Genomic DNA, 18,365 nt, shown 5'->3' on the forward strand with positions numbered 1-18,365 from the left:
ATAAAGTACTGTATAATACCAAACAAACATGTACACAAAGCAAACAATACTACATACAGTAGTCTAGCTCAGAGATTTAGCTCGTTCTGGTGAAACAATTTGAACTACTCCATTTATGACTATTGCATGTTTGGCCACAATGGCATCACCTGGGAACTAATTACTATCTTCTGTATATTGGAAAGGTATTTATAGAAACAACAACTGTCTTCTGAACCAGCATGCAGACTCAGATCCTAGCCCACCTGAAGAAATGACACTTGTACCTTATTTAGATAACTAGCAAGTCCATAGACCAAAAGATACGTGAGTAGAAAAGCCAAAAATATCAGACTGCATAACCCAAACTACTTAGAATTAGCATTGCAAATGTTATTTATGGGAATGGTAGCGTTCCTGTTATTGTACTGCATAAATGCATGAATAATTCAGCTCCCACTAATATCCAATCTCTTGTTAGACCCTTGCTAGTTATGAAATAAAGTATCTCTGTCATTTGTGTACGTTTTGGGGTTGAGCTGGGTGTTTGGGGTTCTTTTCTACAGATTTGTTTGAGATTTTGCTAAATGGAAATAAAAAACTGAATAATTGTAATAATTTCTTAATAACCTTCTTACATTGTAAAGAGTTTTGGGAGGGTAGACAAGCGTGTGTGGTAGACTCTCATCTGTGAGCTGAAAACTGTTTTATGTATCCTGCATGTTGATTACAATAAAGATACCTTGGTTTTCTCATTTTAGTGTCATCCAATCATTTTTTATGTGCATCTGTGTGCATTTATTTACACACTCTGGAGGGAAATTGAATGTCAATCAATTTCTGTCTCACAAAAACAATTGTGAGAGCTCCATCATGCTTGAAGGAGCAATACTATGGAATAATAATGTAAGACCACGATACTTTTGGTTAATTTGCCTGGTGTCTCTGTTTGCTTCTGAATCCACCGTTTATTTGCATGTACAGCCCCACGGTCTTCCTTGATATTACACATCTCTCAGCCCCGCTCTTCTACAGTCAGGTTCTGTTATTGGATGAAATGCATAAACTTACCCACATACAAATTACTCTGTCAGCCTACAGATGCCTTCATTGACAAAATCTTCATTTCACTTTGCACTAGACAGACATTAAAATGCAAGAATAAATTATTTGACTAATCTCCATACAGTTAATTAGGGTGGACAAAAGTTGGCCTTCCTTCGAGTGCACTCGATACGTGCCTCAGTCCTCTGACGGCCAGATCAGTATTCAACTCATAGACGTCCTGATATCTCTTTAGGTATCAGAGGCTGCCCACATCAGAATCGAAATACAGAGAGGCTGAGAGGGTCAGTTTCATACCAGCTGCAAATTTACACTTGAAGATCTTTTTAATCATTTAGTCTTCCTGTTCCTGCTGCAGTAGAGATAACAGGAAAGAGGGACAGCTATGACATGTGTGCAGCAGAGATGTGTTTGAGCTGAACGATGAAGGACTGAGCTGCTTTTAGAAACCCATCTGGTATATGATCTCATCACTCAGCTGTGCGAGGGCATCTAAACAAAGCCAACGCAACAAAGCAACCTGATTTTGACAATCAAGCTGCAGATACCTTCATGTAAAAGAGGTATAATTAATTATGCACTGAAGATCCTGACTGAAGGATTGTCAGATTGACAAGTAAAGGATTAATACAGTTGATAAGAGTGTCTTGTGGTTTTGCAGTAACACACTTCATCAGTGCAATACGATAGATTTACTCACATTGAAATGAATCTGAATGCAAAAAGTTTCTCCATCTGTGCACACCGAGCCCAATATTATTCTGGTAAATGTGGAAAGGCTTTCGTATAAATAGTAGTTATAGTTATAGGGCCTCAGTTTGAGATGGGGGTGTTGTTTTCTATGCAAATGTGGCTCCAAACTGTTACACATAAGCTGAGCTCATGTCAACATTGGTTTGTGGAGAAAGAAAGGAAATCTATCAATCACTGATCGGAGATGGAAACCTTTGGAGTTGACGAGAGGGTACTCCCATCACGTGATGAAGGCTCAGCAAAGACTGTACTTGCTCAGGAAGCTGATGCAATCTTGCTTCCCTTATCCCTTGTTGATTTATTACATAAGTCAGCTGCAGGCAGGGCCACTTTATTTGTATGGCACATTAGATGCCTTGTTGAAATGTCTTACTGTACATGACAATTTGTCATCAACAAACATGAACAGCAACAACTGCAGAACGATAACAAGAAAGAAGAATGACAACAAGGATAAGACAAAATAAAAACAGGAATATAAGACTAGAGACAATGAGACATAAAACAAACCCCCAAAAATAAAAGATGCAACACTATAGTTAAACGGTACAGATATTTAACTCACTGACTCCAAAAGAGGGCCAGATACATACTCTCTCTCTCTCTCTCTCTCTCTCTCTCTCTCTCTCTCTCTCTCTCTCTCTCTCTCTCTCTCTCTCTCTCTCTCTCTCTCTCTCTGTCTCTCTCTCTCTCTCTCACTCTCTCTCTCCCTCTCTCTCTAATAATACTAATAATACTACTACTACTAACAATAATAATTATTATTATCTTTTGTCTAATATTAAGTATTGTGTTTGTCACACTCCATGCTATTTTTCAATCTGTCCTTGACCATAACATCAAGCCTATTACTCACTACACCAGTAGTCATCATTTGCTGCACTGAAATATACTTTTGAGGAGATGTGAAAATAGGTTTTTTTCCTTTTTCTTTCTGAAAATTGTTCAAACTGAGGTTCATCTTGAACCCCTCCATGATGTTCTGATGTGCAAGACCACCTTCAGCAATAGACTCATACCACCAAAGTGCTCTACTGAGTCACAGGAGATCCTTCCTTCCTGTGGCTATCAGACGGTATCATCTTCCCTGTAAACAGTGTGTTCATTTTGTTGTGTTTTTACTGTTAAGCCATTATTGCTTGAATATATTAGTCACCCTTAAGCCTTGAGCATATCAATACATCGTGTTTGCTTATTTATTCCTTTATTCTGACTCATTTTATTTATAACATTCTTTTCATTTTCTCATTTACTTTTCTGTGTATAAGAATTGTGTGAAGAATTCTCTTCTGGGATGTGTAAGGTCTATTCTATTCTATTCTATTCTATTCTATTCTAAAGCACTGGTACACTTTATAAAATGTTGAAATTTTATATATTGCTATTTTTAGTCTTTAATGTAAAACAGAAAAAAATTTCAAACGATGTTTCAACATATGTGAAAGAACCGGTCGTGACTATGCGGAACCTTGTGAAGAGCCATAGCGCGGCGGAACTGTTTTGCTGAAGTACCGGAAACATCCAGGGTGACATTTAGAGCAGGCGTGTGTGTGCAAATGTTGTGACACAGTGTGTCCCCTGGTTTTTATTTTGTTTTGATACATATATATTATTTAATCGTGTGAAGGTCGTTGGCGCGATGGCGGCGTGGAGCTGCAGGTTTCTCCTCCAGCGCGGGTCTCGACTGGTTTGTTCTCGCGCAGCTGCTGCCAGGTAGCCATGCTAACCAGCTAGCTGTGCTAATAATGTAACAGTGTTCAGTCTCAAGCTTTCAACATTTTATAATGTGGTTGTAACCTGTCACCTGTCTTTATCTCTTTATTCGGGTTTTCTGTTATTGCTCAGCGCAGTAGGTGTTTGCTTCACGTATAAATCACATTTGTTTCCAATAATGTCAGCCTCCAAGTGACCAATACCTTTCTTTGATAAACATCTTTCATCACATTTTGACATTAAGTATTAAGTCAAGATATCGATCTGGACTACACAAAACATGTCATGAGCAATATCAACCAGTTTTGTACTCGTTATTAATGTACTGGAAGGATGGACACTTTTTTTTATTTTATTTTTTTAATTATTTAAATCAACCCATTCGTCTTCTATAATGCTTTATTCAACATTAGGGCTGTAAGGCACTGGAGTGGATCCAATCCAAGACTCTTTCGACAGGGCCACAACAGGGCAAGAACACTCCCCTTTACACCACCTGGTAATCAAGAAAGCCTCTCTTGACCAGACTTGAATAAGTAATATTCCCATTTTGAGACACGAGCGCTAACCATTGAATCATTTTAGGCTTTTTAGACTTTTTTGATATTGCTCATGACATGTTTTGTGTAGTCCAGATCGATATCTTGACTTACTACTTGAATATGTTTTCCATCTAAAAGTTTTTTGGTATTTTAAAGCGATGTGTAGTTTACAGCTTATAAACTGACTTGGAAATGTGCCGATTGAAACCCCACAGTGGACTGATGCAGTTGCCCAGTGCATCCTAGAATACAATGGATAAATACAGAAACAGTAATTTTTCCAAGGGGATTAATAAGAGTATGATTTCTTTAGTGTCTGCTTATATTGGACCAAGGTACTAAGTACCTCAGTGTCGATGAGAAGCTTGTGTTTCTGTTTTTTATGACAGTTTGTCGTGGTAACATTTGTTTGATTTGTTGACTAACCTTACTATCCAGTCTGGTTCACAGAACTTTGAAAACAATTGTGAAATATTATCAGCAGACTGTTCTCATACTAGTTCAAACTATTGGCTCAACAATCACATGTTTTCTCCACTCAGAATATACAACTTTTCCTTTTGGAAGACATTAGTGTCCCTTATTGCCAGTTTTGGATTTGCAGTATCATTCTGCCCACCTCCAATAAAGTTGCTTGAGGCTAGTGAGATTATACATAGTTTTTATAGAGTCTCTTGGAGTGTGCAATATTTAGCAGTTTGGGAGGCATCAATTTGTTACTGGTGGGGCATCTGCAGTCTTTTACACCGCAGTGTAATGTGTGCCAGTTTTATATTGTTGTCATCAGGAGACTCATATCTTCGACGTGGATCCCAAACTAATTTCACTAAATTGGATTGTAATCCAGTGAATTGCAACAGGGATACTTAGTATGATTGCCTTCTGTCTTTCTATCAGTAAAGATATAGGTTGAAAAGTGGAACTAATATTAAACAGAACTTAGCTGTGAGTTATTCTGTTTAACTTGGATTACAGCTTTATACATAGTGAAAAGGGACAAAAGTGTTATTCAAAGTGCTTTAAAAGTGATTAAAAAAGGAGGTGACTTTGAGTCGTGACTTTATTGTGGGAGCAGGGCTGGGCAATTTGGCCTTTTTCCAGAAAAATTTGGGTTTCAATAAAATTTTTGATTTCTTTTTTGTCAATGCACTTAAAAGTGACTGAAGGCATCAGATATATTGTCAAAAGTGCAACTTTATTGCTGTGATTGTCTTCAGAGCTAAAATACAGATATACAATCCCCAAATAAAAAGTAAATGAGGCTCCGTCATTCAACAAATTCAAGGTTTAAGCAAAAGTGCAACAGCAACTACGGAAACCCACAAGGAATAGTGCTGCGGAAAATACTGAAAACGGTTGGGGGGGGGGGGGGGGTGTTGGCTTTTCATCGCAGAAATAATATCAAATGGATTCCTATATTCCTTGTTCTTAACATTTTTTCCTGTATCTTTTTTTAGCTGTATTGTATGTGTAAAATGTCTAATAAAGACAGTTTTTCCATTTTAACCTTTGCTGAGGACTCGTGATGTCGAGTGGAGAGAAAGTGTAAGAGTAGCAAAATTATTGTTTTGAAGATGAACTGCACAGCTAAATCCAATATATGAGTGCTCTTTTAATGGGTTTTTTTCCCCTTTCTTCAACTCTATTGTTGTCAGTATATTCCATTTCACTTTTTTGCTTTCACAATATTTCTCGGGTCCACTGGTAGCTTTACGGAATACAAATAGCACACGAGATCGAAATATAGGCATGCATCAAAGTGCAGTGAAGTTTGGAGTGCGTGCATTGAGGGTGCTCACAGTGATGATGGGATATCGGTTGTTGCTGAGCAACCTGTTGACCATCTGACTTGGTGACTCGGAGCTAACCTGTGCATTCATGACTTTGAAGGATTCTGGTTATGAACCAGTTTGAAAAAAATAGGGTTTAAATAAGATTTTCTGCCAAGTTAGTCCCATTCAAAGATCCCATTATTTTAATAAACAAGAGGTTTGAGCATTATATTGAAAAACAAGGAGATGGAGGAGGAAAATATTGGTGGAAGAGACAAGAAACATGTTGTGACATGGTAAACAGCTGCCTTTGCACACAGTGATCATATTCCTGAAACGTCCTTTTTCCTCGTCCCTCTGCTCCGTCAGTCCCACCCAGTTGGTGGGTTGCGTTCGGACAGTAAAGACCACGACATGGTTTGAAGAACACCTCACAGAGGACAACCAGAAGTACATGAGGGAGACGGTGGCAGAGGAGTACAGAAGACAGACGGCTGAAAAGCTCAACCCACTGAAAGATGAGCCATGGGAGCGACACGAGTGGAAGGAAGGTAGGTGATGCCGTGATCAGTGACTGTTGTGCCCGTCTTGAATCCCCACTCTTCACCTTTTTCTTATTTCCTCCAGGGAGTCGAAGAGTTGGATTAGTTGCCGTTAAGTTGGGGATGGCGCCGATCTGGACGAAAACTGGAGAAAGACACGTGGTCACCATGTTACAGGTAACACACACAAACCAACGCCTGTTGTACATTGTACTTGAGCTTCACGTCAAATAGCTGCAGGTCCCTTTTTGGGAATGATAATGTGTGCTTATGTTTGCTGTCCATAATGAAATGACCTGCAGGTCAAAAAAGCCGGAGGATAGATTGGATTGTTCTGTGGAGGGCGGTGAGGAACCGCAAATATTGAGCACATCTCACCGGCAGGGTTTGATCTCGCACTGGAAATGGCCGAGTGTTCCCTCACGCACACTCTTCCTCTTTTGTTTGCAGGTGTGGCGTCTGGACAGGGAATATTTGATGCCAGGTTTATTCAGATCACTCTTTAATATCATCGACTATTCTATCAGTGAATTAAATTGAAGGCAGACCACTTCTCTGCATGCTCGCTCTTCTCTTTTATTGATTGTGACGGACTGTAAAGAGAAGCTGAAACAACATAACCTTTTCTCTATTCGCAGCAAAATGTCAGACCAGTCAGATGATTTTTTTTTTTTGCAATTTTGTCATAACCTTCCTTTAATTTGATTCAAAGCCTCTGAAACTAATATCCACGTTTGCTGATTCACATTTCTCACATTTAGTCCTCTTCCCACCAGTTAACCCTTTGTCCGGCATATTTCTTCCAAGCTCGTATTCACAGTGTGTCAGTCAGTTTTAATTAGTTTGGGTACATTTTTACATTCAATTAATATTTATGATAGATAAAATCAAAGGACTTGGCCTTATACAGGCTGTTAATGCTTTCCTGTGAAAACTTAAGAGCATTTTTAAGCTCTATAGTATTATGAAAGTGTGATTTGTGGTCAGTTTTGCACATTTCAAAGGATCAGCTTGTGCAGCTATATGATGCAACGGTGTTCATGTCATTCATTTAAATCCTTACATGTGGAATTTAGCGATAAGAAATTGAGAGAAACTGAGCACTTCACTGAAGACTGTTGTTAAAGTGGTTACTTTTTCAGATTTTCCCTTTTTTTTTTTTTTTAGTGAGGGGGGGTGCAATTTGCCAAGTTTCTTGCATCATTGTGTGCCTTCGCAGCACAAAGACTGATTTTCACCAAAAGAATGAACCATCAACACCAAAGGGTTGGGAGATGAAAAAAGAACAGAGATGTGAGAAAGACTTGACTACAGAGGAAAGGCCTCGTTTGAAGTTGACGTCTGACTGGGACGTCTGGAGAGCCGAAAGGAAACCGGTGACTGTGCAGATTCATAGCAGCCAAGCCACCTCTGTACTCAAGTTTATTTAAGGGGATGTTTGAACTGGTCATTCAGTCCGACGGTCCCTTTGTGGACTGATTATGGCCTCAAATAGGAATTATAATTGTACTTTCTACATTTCTGCTGAGATGAAAGCTTGCTAAGATAATGTTTTGTCATCAGTTATGCTGATATTCGACGGCGTCGCAGCTGATTTGCCTACAAAATCTGTCCTAATCAATCAAATCGGAGCCGTTCAAGGTGCTTCAGAGATGATTGACAAGCTAAAAAACACTGCACAATAAGTACGGCCTGAAATCAGCAAAGACAAGACAATGACAAATTGTAACAAAATACAATGTATGGCAACAGTGTTGCTAAGAAAATAGGGCAAAAGAATAGATTAATCAATAAAATATCTGTGACGCTGTCCTCCGGTTTATGAAGCTATCATAGATTAACCCTGAAATGGATGTTCATATTGTGCACCAGGGACTTGCACTTAATTGCTTATCTATTTATGTTGCAGCTCTGGAGGACTGCAGTCAAGACTATTATTAAATTAAACACGGTGGCCGAGCAGCCTTCCAGGTCATTAATGCGGCATCTGTTTGTTTTCCCAGGTGCAGGACTGCCACATAATAAGGTGCCTTTCTAAAGAAGAACATGACGGACGCTCTGCCGCTCTCGTTGTGGGAGGGAAGAATGTTTCACCATTCTACGTGAGAAGAAAAACAGTTTTATTTCATCTGTCAAACCATCTGTGTTGATTTTGATGCAGTTTTTAATGAAGTTTAAGCACATGACAGTGTTGTGTTGCCTCACTTCAAATGACTAATGAGCCCGTGTAGATGAGCGTGGGGAACTACAAGAGTCTCGTTAGATTTCTTCATCATTTCTTGTTCCGCAGTCGAGCCGCGTTGTGTTTTCACACGGGAGCCGAGCGATGAAGCTGAAGTGTAGAGTTTGTACTCGTAACACCACATTTTATTATCACGCCCGCTCACGTTAGCGTAGCGACCGCTCACCAACGCATCGATTGGCGTCAAACACTTAACACGTCGCATCTCGGCGTGCCACACACAGTTGATTCATAGTTTAATCCAAACACTGCTCAGCCATACGGCACACATGCTCCACGCAGAACTGATGATTGAGTTCGCGCTGCATTTCACATTCACGCAGAGAAAGCAGTGTGGCAGCATTATGGATTCATAACTGGATTAAGTCAATTCTCCCCACCACGAGAATCTTCTTTGTATGAATACAAATGCATGAGAATGGATTTACATTAGCCCACTAACACAATGAAGGTGCTCTGAATTATTCCTTAAATTGTATTCAAGTACAAGTAAAAGCACAGCTGTTAGATGTCAAGGATATATCTGAGCTGGTCCTCTGAAGAAATTCTCAATTATAACCATTGGGTAGTTGATTCACTGAACACTTAAACCTTTTATCGGCATTAATCCCAAATTAATGCACATTTCTCATACAAATAATGAAGTTCTCAAAAATTACAGTGTAGTAATTTGTTCTGCAAACTATATTGAGCTATATTGCATTATGTGCACAATTTAATAAAATAGAAACATTTTGATAGACAAATGTAGATAAAAGGTTTCAATCTTCCAATAAGTCTGATTAAATTATTAAATGTTATCAGAATCTTGTAAGTAGTGAAGTGCATCACATGGGACAAGTTCGACTGATTAGAATTCTAATAAATGACAAATTCTAAGCAACACTGAACTGCATGGTAAGTATGACACTAGTACTATCACCACTGTATATTAATGAGAAATCTCAGTTTTTTCAAGCATCATTTCCCACAGTTGAGCTTTACCCAAGAGCTGAGCAATAATAGCACCGTTTAACCAAAGTGTTGGGTTTGTACTCGTCCTGACGCCACATTTTATTACGACACTCGGTCCACTCATCAACTCATCGGTCAGCATCAAACACTAAGCACATCCCCATCTCAGCGTCCTACGCAGTGTGTGCCACTCACGGTCGATTCATAGTTCAGTTCAAACGCCACTCAGCCATACGCCGTACATGTCATGTACATGCTGCACACGTTTTTTGCTAATATTATTTCACATTCATGCAGTAACGGTGAAAACAGCGAGGAACTATTATGGATGCATAACCGGAGCTCATCATTTCCCACCACGCCGTGTGAAGCATCTTCGCGTGAATACAAATGCATTACAATCGGATAACAGCTGCCCACTAACCACGAGTGACTCTATTTTGTGTTAGATGGATATAAAAGAGGTTTGTTGTTGCTGTGTCTCTGCAACCAGAGCCTGCCTCATTTGAAAAATATACTCAAAAGATCATGTTGCCGCTTCAGGCTGCTCGTCATCATTAAACGCCCCTCTCTTGATTTAAATATGGAAAACTGAGGCAACAGACTGCAACAGCGAAACCTACATCCGCTTTGTCTCTACTTTTAAAGTGAGAGGGAAAAAAAGCATAAAATTGAGTGCCTAAATGTTGAGTCTGACTTTGAAAGGTGCAAGAAGGAGAATGCATAAATTGAGGCGCCGACACAGACACTTGATGGACCGGTGTCAGGATTTCAGACGTGTGTCTGTTTTGAATCCCTCGCACATACAGACGCGTCATTCTTCAGTCAGAGGCAGAGTCGGCTGGAGTGAGAGGCTTTGGCACGCTGATTTTCAGTCAACAGACGGGAGAGAGAGAGAGAGTGACTGGAGGCAGTGAGATGAGAACGAGCCGGCTGAAAGCAAATGTCAGAGATCTGCAGAGCCAAGTGTGTGTGTGTGTGTGTGCGTGTGTTTGGCTGGCGTACAGTCATAATGGCCCCGTAGTTAATTTTCAAATGCCAAAGTCCAACTGCCGTTCGATGCTTTTAATTCCTTCATAACTTATATTTCTTTCCATCCGTCCTCACATATCTGTTTCTCTTTGACCCGACAGAGGTCGGAACAAAAACTGGACATGTTCAGGGAGGCGGGAGTGCCCCCGAAACAGAAAGTCACCGTCTTCAGCGTGAGCGACAACGCTCTCGTCAAGCCAGGTCTGAGCTTTCACACTCCTGGGGTCGCAGGAGATTTTTAAAGCGTGCTTTTGATTTCTCAGCATTTTTTGTAATGTAAGTCTGTCTATTGTCTGATCAGGCACTCCACTGTATGCAGCACATTTCCGTCCAGGCCAGTACGTAGACATCACAGCCAAAACGTAAGTCGTCCTCTGCCAGCTTGTCGTCCTCACTGGCCTCTTTTTTTCTCACATTTTGAAGACTTTTAAAGCCATAATTGTCTTTACTCGAAAGCCCAAATCTCTCTTCCCCCTATTATTCTCTGTAGAATGTCGATGTCGATGACCGTAAGCCATCGACATGTTTACAAATCGTTGTGTTTGTGTGTAGCATCGGTAAAGGCTTTCAAGGAGTGATGAAGCGGTGGGGGTTCAAAGGTCAGCCAGCCACTCATGGTCAAACCAAAACCCATCGCAGACCCGGAGCCTCTGGACCAGGAGGGGTGAGACAATCATACACACTTGCCTCCCCACCTACAGGCCAATGAAGTCACTAGTTACCATCCACTAGATTGCCAAAGTATTCGCTCGCATGCCTTGAAGCTCTACGGACTGTTCTTCAGCTCATCTGAAGATCACATGACGTCTGTAGCTGTTGACTCTGTAGAACGTTGACGATCACTGCGCACTATACGCCTCAGCGTCCACCGACAGTCCTCTGATCTCTCATTGCCTAGCACTTCGTGGATGAGTTGCTGTTGTTCCCGATCATTTCTACTGTGCTATAGACCTGCTAACAGTTGCAGGATATTTAGTCGCAAGCAAATGTCGCTCTGCTTGATTTTATACATTGATTTCGTTAGGTGAGCAAATACTTTTGGCGATTTAGTGAACATAATGAGAAACTCCAAATTGCAGAAAAAGCCCCTGTCAGTGTTAGGTCACTACACCACCGTTTGGGCCCATCCCTAAAACATGGAGTTTTCAAACCACAATGTTTGTCCTTGTCGTGAGTCTTCATGGGTCAGTGTGCAGCTCAGGTCCCCACCAGTATAGCAGGACGAGGACACGAACACAAGCACAAACAGACAAGAGGATCATCCATGCCAGATATGAACAGTTGGCTTCACATAATCCATTAATACGAGAATGTTTGTCGTTCATTATCTGCATCAAGGACCCAGCCAAAGTTTTCAAAGGGAAGAAAATGCCTGGCCAAATGGGAAATGTCTACGTCACGGCTTTCGGGCTGAAGGTACGCTCCCGCACGCAATCACACACAGCAAGGAATCGGCGTTTTAATCCCGGGGTCCAACAGGAGGTTCTGTGTTAAACCTGTTTAAAGGATTTGAGGTGGTTAGTTGTCGTTTGCCAGTTTGGTGTTAACTTGTATTTCGCCAAATTGACAGATGATATTTACAGAGCACATTTGGTGTTCACTTGTTGCTCTTTCTATTTTAACTATTTTTTTTATTTAGTCCATCAGCAGATACCTGAGTATAATTTTGTTTTGGTGTAAATAAAGAAGTCACCTTGGTTTTTCACTTGCATATTCAGGTTGATGTATATGCAAAATACTTCCTTTCACCTCACAGGAATGAGATAACATGGAGGCTTTTGCAAGGGTGAGAAGACTGACACGAATGTCACTTGATTGTAATTACTGACAGGATATTTTTCATTAGTCTTGCCATTAAGGCAGCCTCGGCTCGGTTGCTAGAGTGGCTCGTCTTCAAATCTCCAGCTTGGCAGTTCAATACTCCATCACACACTGACCATGTGTCCACATGACCTTGGACAAATTGATGGCATTTGCACTGATAATGTAAATCATAGTGCGACTACGATGCCATATGTTGAAGATCACTTTCACACGTTTGCTCTTCGTTTCACATTTTCAGAAAGCCACGTGATTGGACTGGTGAACGCAACATGTAACTGTGTTTTCTCATTTGACAATTAAAAAGCAAATCTGATGGTGTTAAGAGAGTTAACGTATTGAAAGTGGAGCTATTTCAATACTGTAAACACGGGATGCAATTTAATACTGGTGTTTCAGCTATACACACACACACACACACACAGACACACAGATTCAGAAAATGTAAATTTGATCTTGGCTTGTCCTTGAGTTGAGTTTCAGTGCCGTATCCTCCAATCTTCCTCCTCTCCTTCTCCTCTCCAACTTCCAGGTGTGGCGGGTCAATACCAAGCATAATGTGCTCTATGTGAACGGCTCGGTCCCCGGACACAGGAACTGCATGCTGAAGGTAAAAAAAATATATATATATATTATACACACGCACATTCCCACACACACTTAGGTGCTCAAGGTGTAGTGTGAAGTCGAAGGTCAACCCCAGCATGCTCGCTTCTCTGACAGAGACAGGCGACCTTGCACCTGTAAAACACCGTCACACCTGCAAAGAAGGCACGATCCATCTTCATTGGCACAGTGCTGGATCAGCAGTGTGTGTGCGTGCGTGTGTGTGTGTGTGTGTGTGTGTGCATCTGCTCGGGTTTGTCCCATTCTGCAAGGGAGCGCGCACCTTAACGATGTTAGTAATACCCAAAGCATCCATCGCCATACTCAGCATGTTGCTCTTGCTTCGTGTGTGTGCGCGTGCCTGTGTTACATGGACATGCACATGGACTATTATCTGTTTTGCAGACAAGCGATAATGAATACAAATGTGCATTGCATTTCACACAGCTCAGCTGTTCCGCACACACTCACACACACTTATTCACTGTAAGTTCGGTTGCCCCAAAGGTTACACGCACAGGTTAAAAGTCTTTGTTCATTGTTTATTTTCATCACTGTTGTGTAATTTTGTGCAAATGAGAAACATCTGTTTTATTGATTAAATAGAAAAGCAATGTTGGAACCAATTATAATTTTCATTATTTCATGGTTTCCATTGTTTGAATGTTTATGTAGCTAATTAAATAATCCCTCTGCCTCGGGGTTGTTAAAGCAGGATCAGGGTCTCTTTGGGGCACTTGTATGATTGTGGGAAAAAATGTTGAGCAGATATGCTTAACGTGGGAAGAATAAACAACTCTCATACTTTTGTAACATTATCTATTAATTAATTCCTCTTAGTTTGCTTCAATAAATTTGACCCTTTCAGTCTCAATTGGTTTGGTGCAGGTGAAGCGACGGGAGTATTGAATTTACTCGTCTGTTTTTGAAACTTTGCCACGATGGACGACATCAGTATGTAAAGAACGCAGTAAAACAAGATCAGATTTTTTCCCCCCCCAATAATCAATATTGTCTATTTTCACCCTCATTTTACAAATGCAACAAAGTGTTCATATTTTATATTTCATTTGGCTTCAACTTGCTGTTTAATAATCTTGGGTTCTTTCCTCTTTGTGAGGCCATTCACAGTCAAGGTTAGTGAGATGTTTGAGTATATTAATCACATCCACACAAGTAAGTACATAACAAAGTGGACAAAACCTAAATGATGTCATTAAATCAAAGGTTTTAAAAAAACACACTTCCCCTTCAAATATGCGTCTTTTCGATTGCCTATCGACCCTGTATAAGATAATGATCAAACGTTTTTCTGTTCTTGTTTCTGATGTTCTGATATTTTCGTAACACACTTGGAAATGGCAGAATCACTGTAGTTTGCATGTCAGGCCACAAGTTGTTTTTCTAGAGAATACTACAATGTAAACATTGGTAATGGTGTAGTAAATTCATATTTAATTGGAAAGTCTTAATTCTTTTCGAGTTAAAAGAATGAGCAGCAAAAACATTGTCATCCTTCATTGTTATTTTTGGTAGATCTACTTGCATATGTGTAAAAAAAAACCAACAACTGACGATTGACTCAGACTATAAATATTTTTAGGAGACTTTTCTTTTCCTGACTTCACTGGAAAATGTTGTCATGTAAACGGAGCCTTAGTAATTGAACATTTGAACAAACAATTCGATCATACTTTTTATCTCTCAGTGAGTCATCTCATCAGAAATGTGTCTGCTTTAGTCTGAAGGAAGGCGTCGCATTGGCTCTGAACTTACTCTACAGCAGGAAACAGTTTGTCTGGTCTAAAAAGCCTGAACCAAACTACATCCCCAGAAGATTTGTGCTTAGTCAATGTTTTAGAACAACTTAAAAGCAAGTTTTTCAGAAGCTATGTGCCACAGGGTCACTCCAAAATCGTCCGTCTCTCCTGCTTCGTCACTTTGGACTTCGCAGAAAACTAAACCATACACGTAAACTTTTCCAAGACACTCTTTTAGCCTTTGTCCTCCCACACAAGCCTAAAACTTTAGCACAGTGCTTGTACATTGCCAGATTTGTCAAATGGATTAGTGAATCGAATTACTGTTTCCAAGCATTTATGAATATCCCGTCAGTCGGGTGTCATTTCTGGTCAGTAGCGAGATAAACTATAATCTAGCTGTCACAGATTCTGACATGGCTTATCTTGATTGTTGCCTTATTCCGAAAACTGAACCAAACAAAGGAAAAGTGGTCCAGTCAGTTGGAAATCATTGCAGCTGCTATTGATTTCCTGCTGCCGCAAGGCACAGAGAGTTCTCCGCGTGTCGGCAGCCGTAAGAGTTTGCTTTTGCCCGTTTGGCTTGTTTGACCCCCGTCTTGAACATGACGTACATCTGACAGTTTTGAAACATTGGCTCTCGCCTCCCCAACAATGACATCGAAGTGTTGGATTTCTGAGCGCACCAGAAGTGTTCAGACTGTCGGCCCTCGCCTTGTTTGCTCGTGAATCGATTGCGTTCGTCTGAATTTAGTGTGGGTCAGCAAACTCACAACAACCAATTTCAACCAAGTCAAAGAGGCAGTTTCTGAGAGCCACTGATTTTTATCCCAAAAGAAAGTAAACATATGGTCACATTATGAAGAGACTTGTTGTAAGTATCTTTTGTTTTTCAATTTATAGTAAAAATTTAAAGTAAAAAGTATTCAAATCAGAATTTTTTTTATTTTTATTCTTGCATTTTGGTTTCATTAAGGCTATTTCTGGCATATTTTGGTGGTTTTCTGTTTCAGGGTGTTTTCCAGCACTGATGTATGATTACAGTGCATCCGGAAAGTATTTTTGAGGAAAACATCAATTTAATCAATTTTTATATCAGGCTTGTGCCATAACAAAATGTGGAAATGCTATGTTAATACTTTCTGGATAAATAACTCCTAATTTTTGGTGTGTTTTGTGTTTTCTAGTTACGAGACACAATAATACCGACGAGGAAGTCCACCCTGCTCAACCCTCCTTTCCCGACATTCTTCACCGAGGAGGAAGGTGACCTTGATGAAGATCTGTACGATGAAAACTTGTTCGTTCACACAGAGCCATCATTAACACTGACCTGACTTCAGACACACACACACACACATCGCTCACACAGAAACCCCTCAGACTGTATCTGGACTCTGTAATAAAGACTAATTCCTAAGGTCGTCTTCAGCTTGCCTTTTTGTGTGTGTGTGTGCGCGCGCGTGCGTGCATGCGTGTGTGTGAAAGAGAGCGAGAGATCCATAACGGCACCAGATCTGTTTGATCCAAACAGTTATTACGGTCTCTTTCCTCTGAAACCATGGTAACTGAAGGAGTGATGATGTCACTGGAGGATCCCCAAGCATAGAGAGCGAAAGGCGAAAAAAGAAAAACACAATAAAAGTAAACAAGGGAGAGGCAGTTATGGGGGAAGAAATGTGCAATATCTATGCAGGGCTCAGGATGAGAGGAGGAGGATCAGGAGGCGGGGGCGAGCTGGATACAATGAGTTAAGAGAGTGAAGAGAATACTGACCAAGGAAGGAGAGAAGTGTTTTGATTGGGGTGGAGGAATGAACTGGGTTTGAGGCTGTGAAGCAAATACAAAGCGCTTGGAAGGAGATGAGTCGGTGAAGGTGTGAAGAGCAGCTGGAGGAGGGGGGGGGGGATGAACGCTGACAAAGGTTGACATTTGTGCATAAGAGGATAAATGAGCGCATTAATGTTGCAGGAGGAACCACTGGGCACTCAAGTCTGCATTTGTGTGCATTTATGCGCAGCAGTATTGGAATGAGGCAGACACTGGGGGTTGATAGATTTCCCCCGGCACTGCATGGACTCCGCCTCGCTTCTTCGGTGGGGCAATAAACAATCGGGGAGGAGGGGGGGGGAGAGAACTCTGTCCTTCAAAACTGTTTGCTGTTCAGTGTAAATGTATCCTCAAAGGTCTGCATGTGAATCAGTCCCCCTCTGCTGGTCTCTGCTCCAGATCTGTGATGTAATTGACAGCAGCAGAAAAACAAGGCGTTTTTGTTTGAAACACTGACAAGCAGCAGTGAAGCCTCACAGGATACCCTCGCAACAGCCACGGATGCACACGGCATCGATTTCCCTTTTCCCTAATTGAAACAACACGCAAGCAACTGGACCCGGCTGAGAAGTGGAGCAAACAGTTGATGGCTGTCGTTTGGATGGGAAAAATATGTAAAGTAATGATCCGGTGTGTGGAAAATGACAGATCGGCTCCATGTAACATACCGCAGCTAGTAGGTCTGTAAGGCAGCAGCAGGTTCTTTGAAATGGTAATGATATCGTTTGAAAGTCCTGCTCTGTGCAGTCTGCACATCATCAGGCTCTTGTTGGGGGTGGACAAGAGAGGGTGGGGGGGGGGGGGGGGGGGGGGGCGCTGCCAGTTAAAGCAGCAGAGCAGAAAGTGGAGATGAACTCTGGTTTGTGTAGCTGTCTTCTCTGACTTTCAAAGGAGTCCAACTCTACCTGATGACAGCGTGTCCTTCACATCTTTTGTGTCTATTCTCGCAGTGTTTCAATAGTAGATGTTAAGTCCGAAGTGAATAGAATGTGTTGCTACATTAATGAGACTTTGGTTTCAGTTTGCCTGCATTTAATAACAGTTTAATCTTTAGGCAACAACATACTGGGGTGAAAAAAAGCAGTTCAGGTGAGCGAACAGAAATCTGCCAAAGAACTTTTAAAATATTTCATTAATTTCTTCCCCACAGACACACAAACGTATCTAATCAACTGGTAAACAAGATGCCAAACAGCCTGTGCAGAGACGGTGTTTGTTCTGGAAACCACAGGAACACTTCCAGAAAGCATCTGTGAACGACGGATCACTGAGCAACCTACAAATGCCAGTTAAAGCTGTAACATGCAAAGTTGAAACGAAATGGAGAAATTATGCTCTGTGGACTTGGCGAGACCCAGGTGGACACAATGAAAGATGAAAAGCTTGCAGATTGTGAATGGAGTGGCAGGAATACACATGACAAGCACACCAGCGAGGCAGACATAATTTCTTTTAGGAGACATATTGTGATATTACCATATGGAGAAGACAAATGTGAAGCAGTTGGTAAACACGATGCATGACCAGCATGACAAATCTCTAATACCGTAATTGGAAGTCTTTGCATCCATTTTTATTTTTTTTTTATTTCCATTTTCCATTTAGCCGCAACTTTTTGGATCTGAGCTTGAATGACAGAAACTTCTTTGCCACCTGAGAGCTGGCAGGAGCATTTCGTCAACAAAACTTTAGAAATAACTTTGTAGAGACTTATTTCCTCAGGCATGACTGGCCTTGTAACCAGTGGGGAAAAC

General features: G+C 40.9%; 1 protein-coding gene across 1 annotated transcript; it reads left to right on the forward strand.

The window, feature by feature from the left end:
• The first annotated feature begins 3,309 nt into the window (after positions 1-3,309).
• On the forward strand, positions 3,310-16,183 carry mrpl3 (mitochondrial ribosomal protein L3). Its single transcript, XM_080516001.1, has 10 exons — positions 3,310-3,510; positions 6,194-6,375; positions 6,452-6,543; positions 8,370-8,468; positions 10,696-10,795; positions 10,896-10,956; positions 11,147-11,258; positions 11,933-12,010; positions 12,948-13,025; positions 15,969-16,183. Exons 1-10 carry the CDS (start codon positions 3,437-3,439, stop codon positions 16,116-16,118), a joined length of 1,026 nt encoding a protein of 341 aa, XP_080372127.1. The 5' UTR covers positions 3,310-3,436; the 3' UTR covers positions 16,119-16,183.
• The last annotated feature ends 2,182 nt before the right edge of the window (positions 16,184-18,365 follow it).

Source organism: Blennius ocellaris, assembly GCF_963422515.1.
Source record: "Blennius ocellaris genome assembly, chromosome: 20".
NCBI classification, from domain to species: domain Eukaryota; kingdom Metazoa; phylum Chordata; class Actinopteri; order Blenniiformes; family Blenniidae; genus Blennius; species Blennius ocellaris.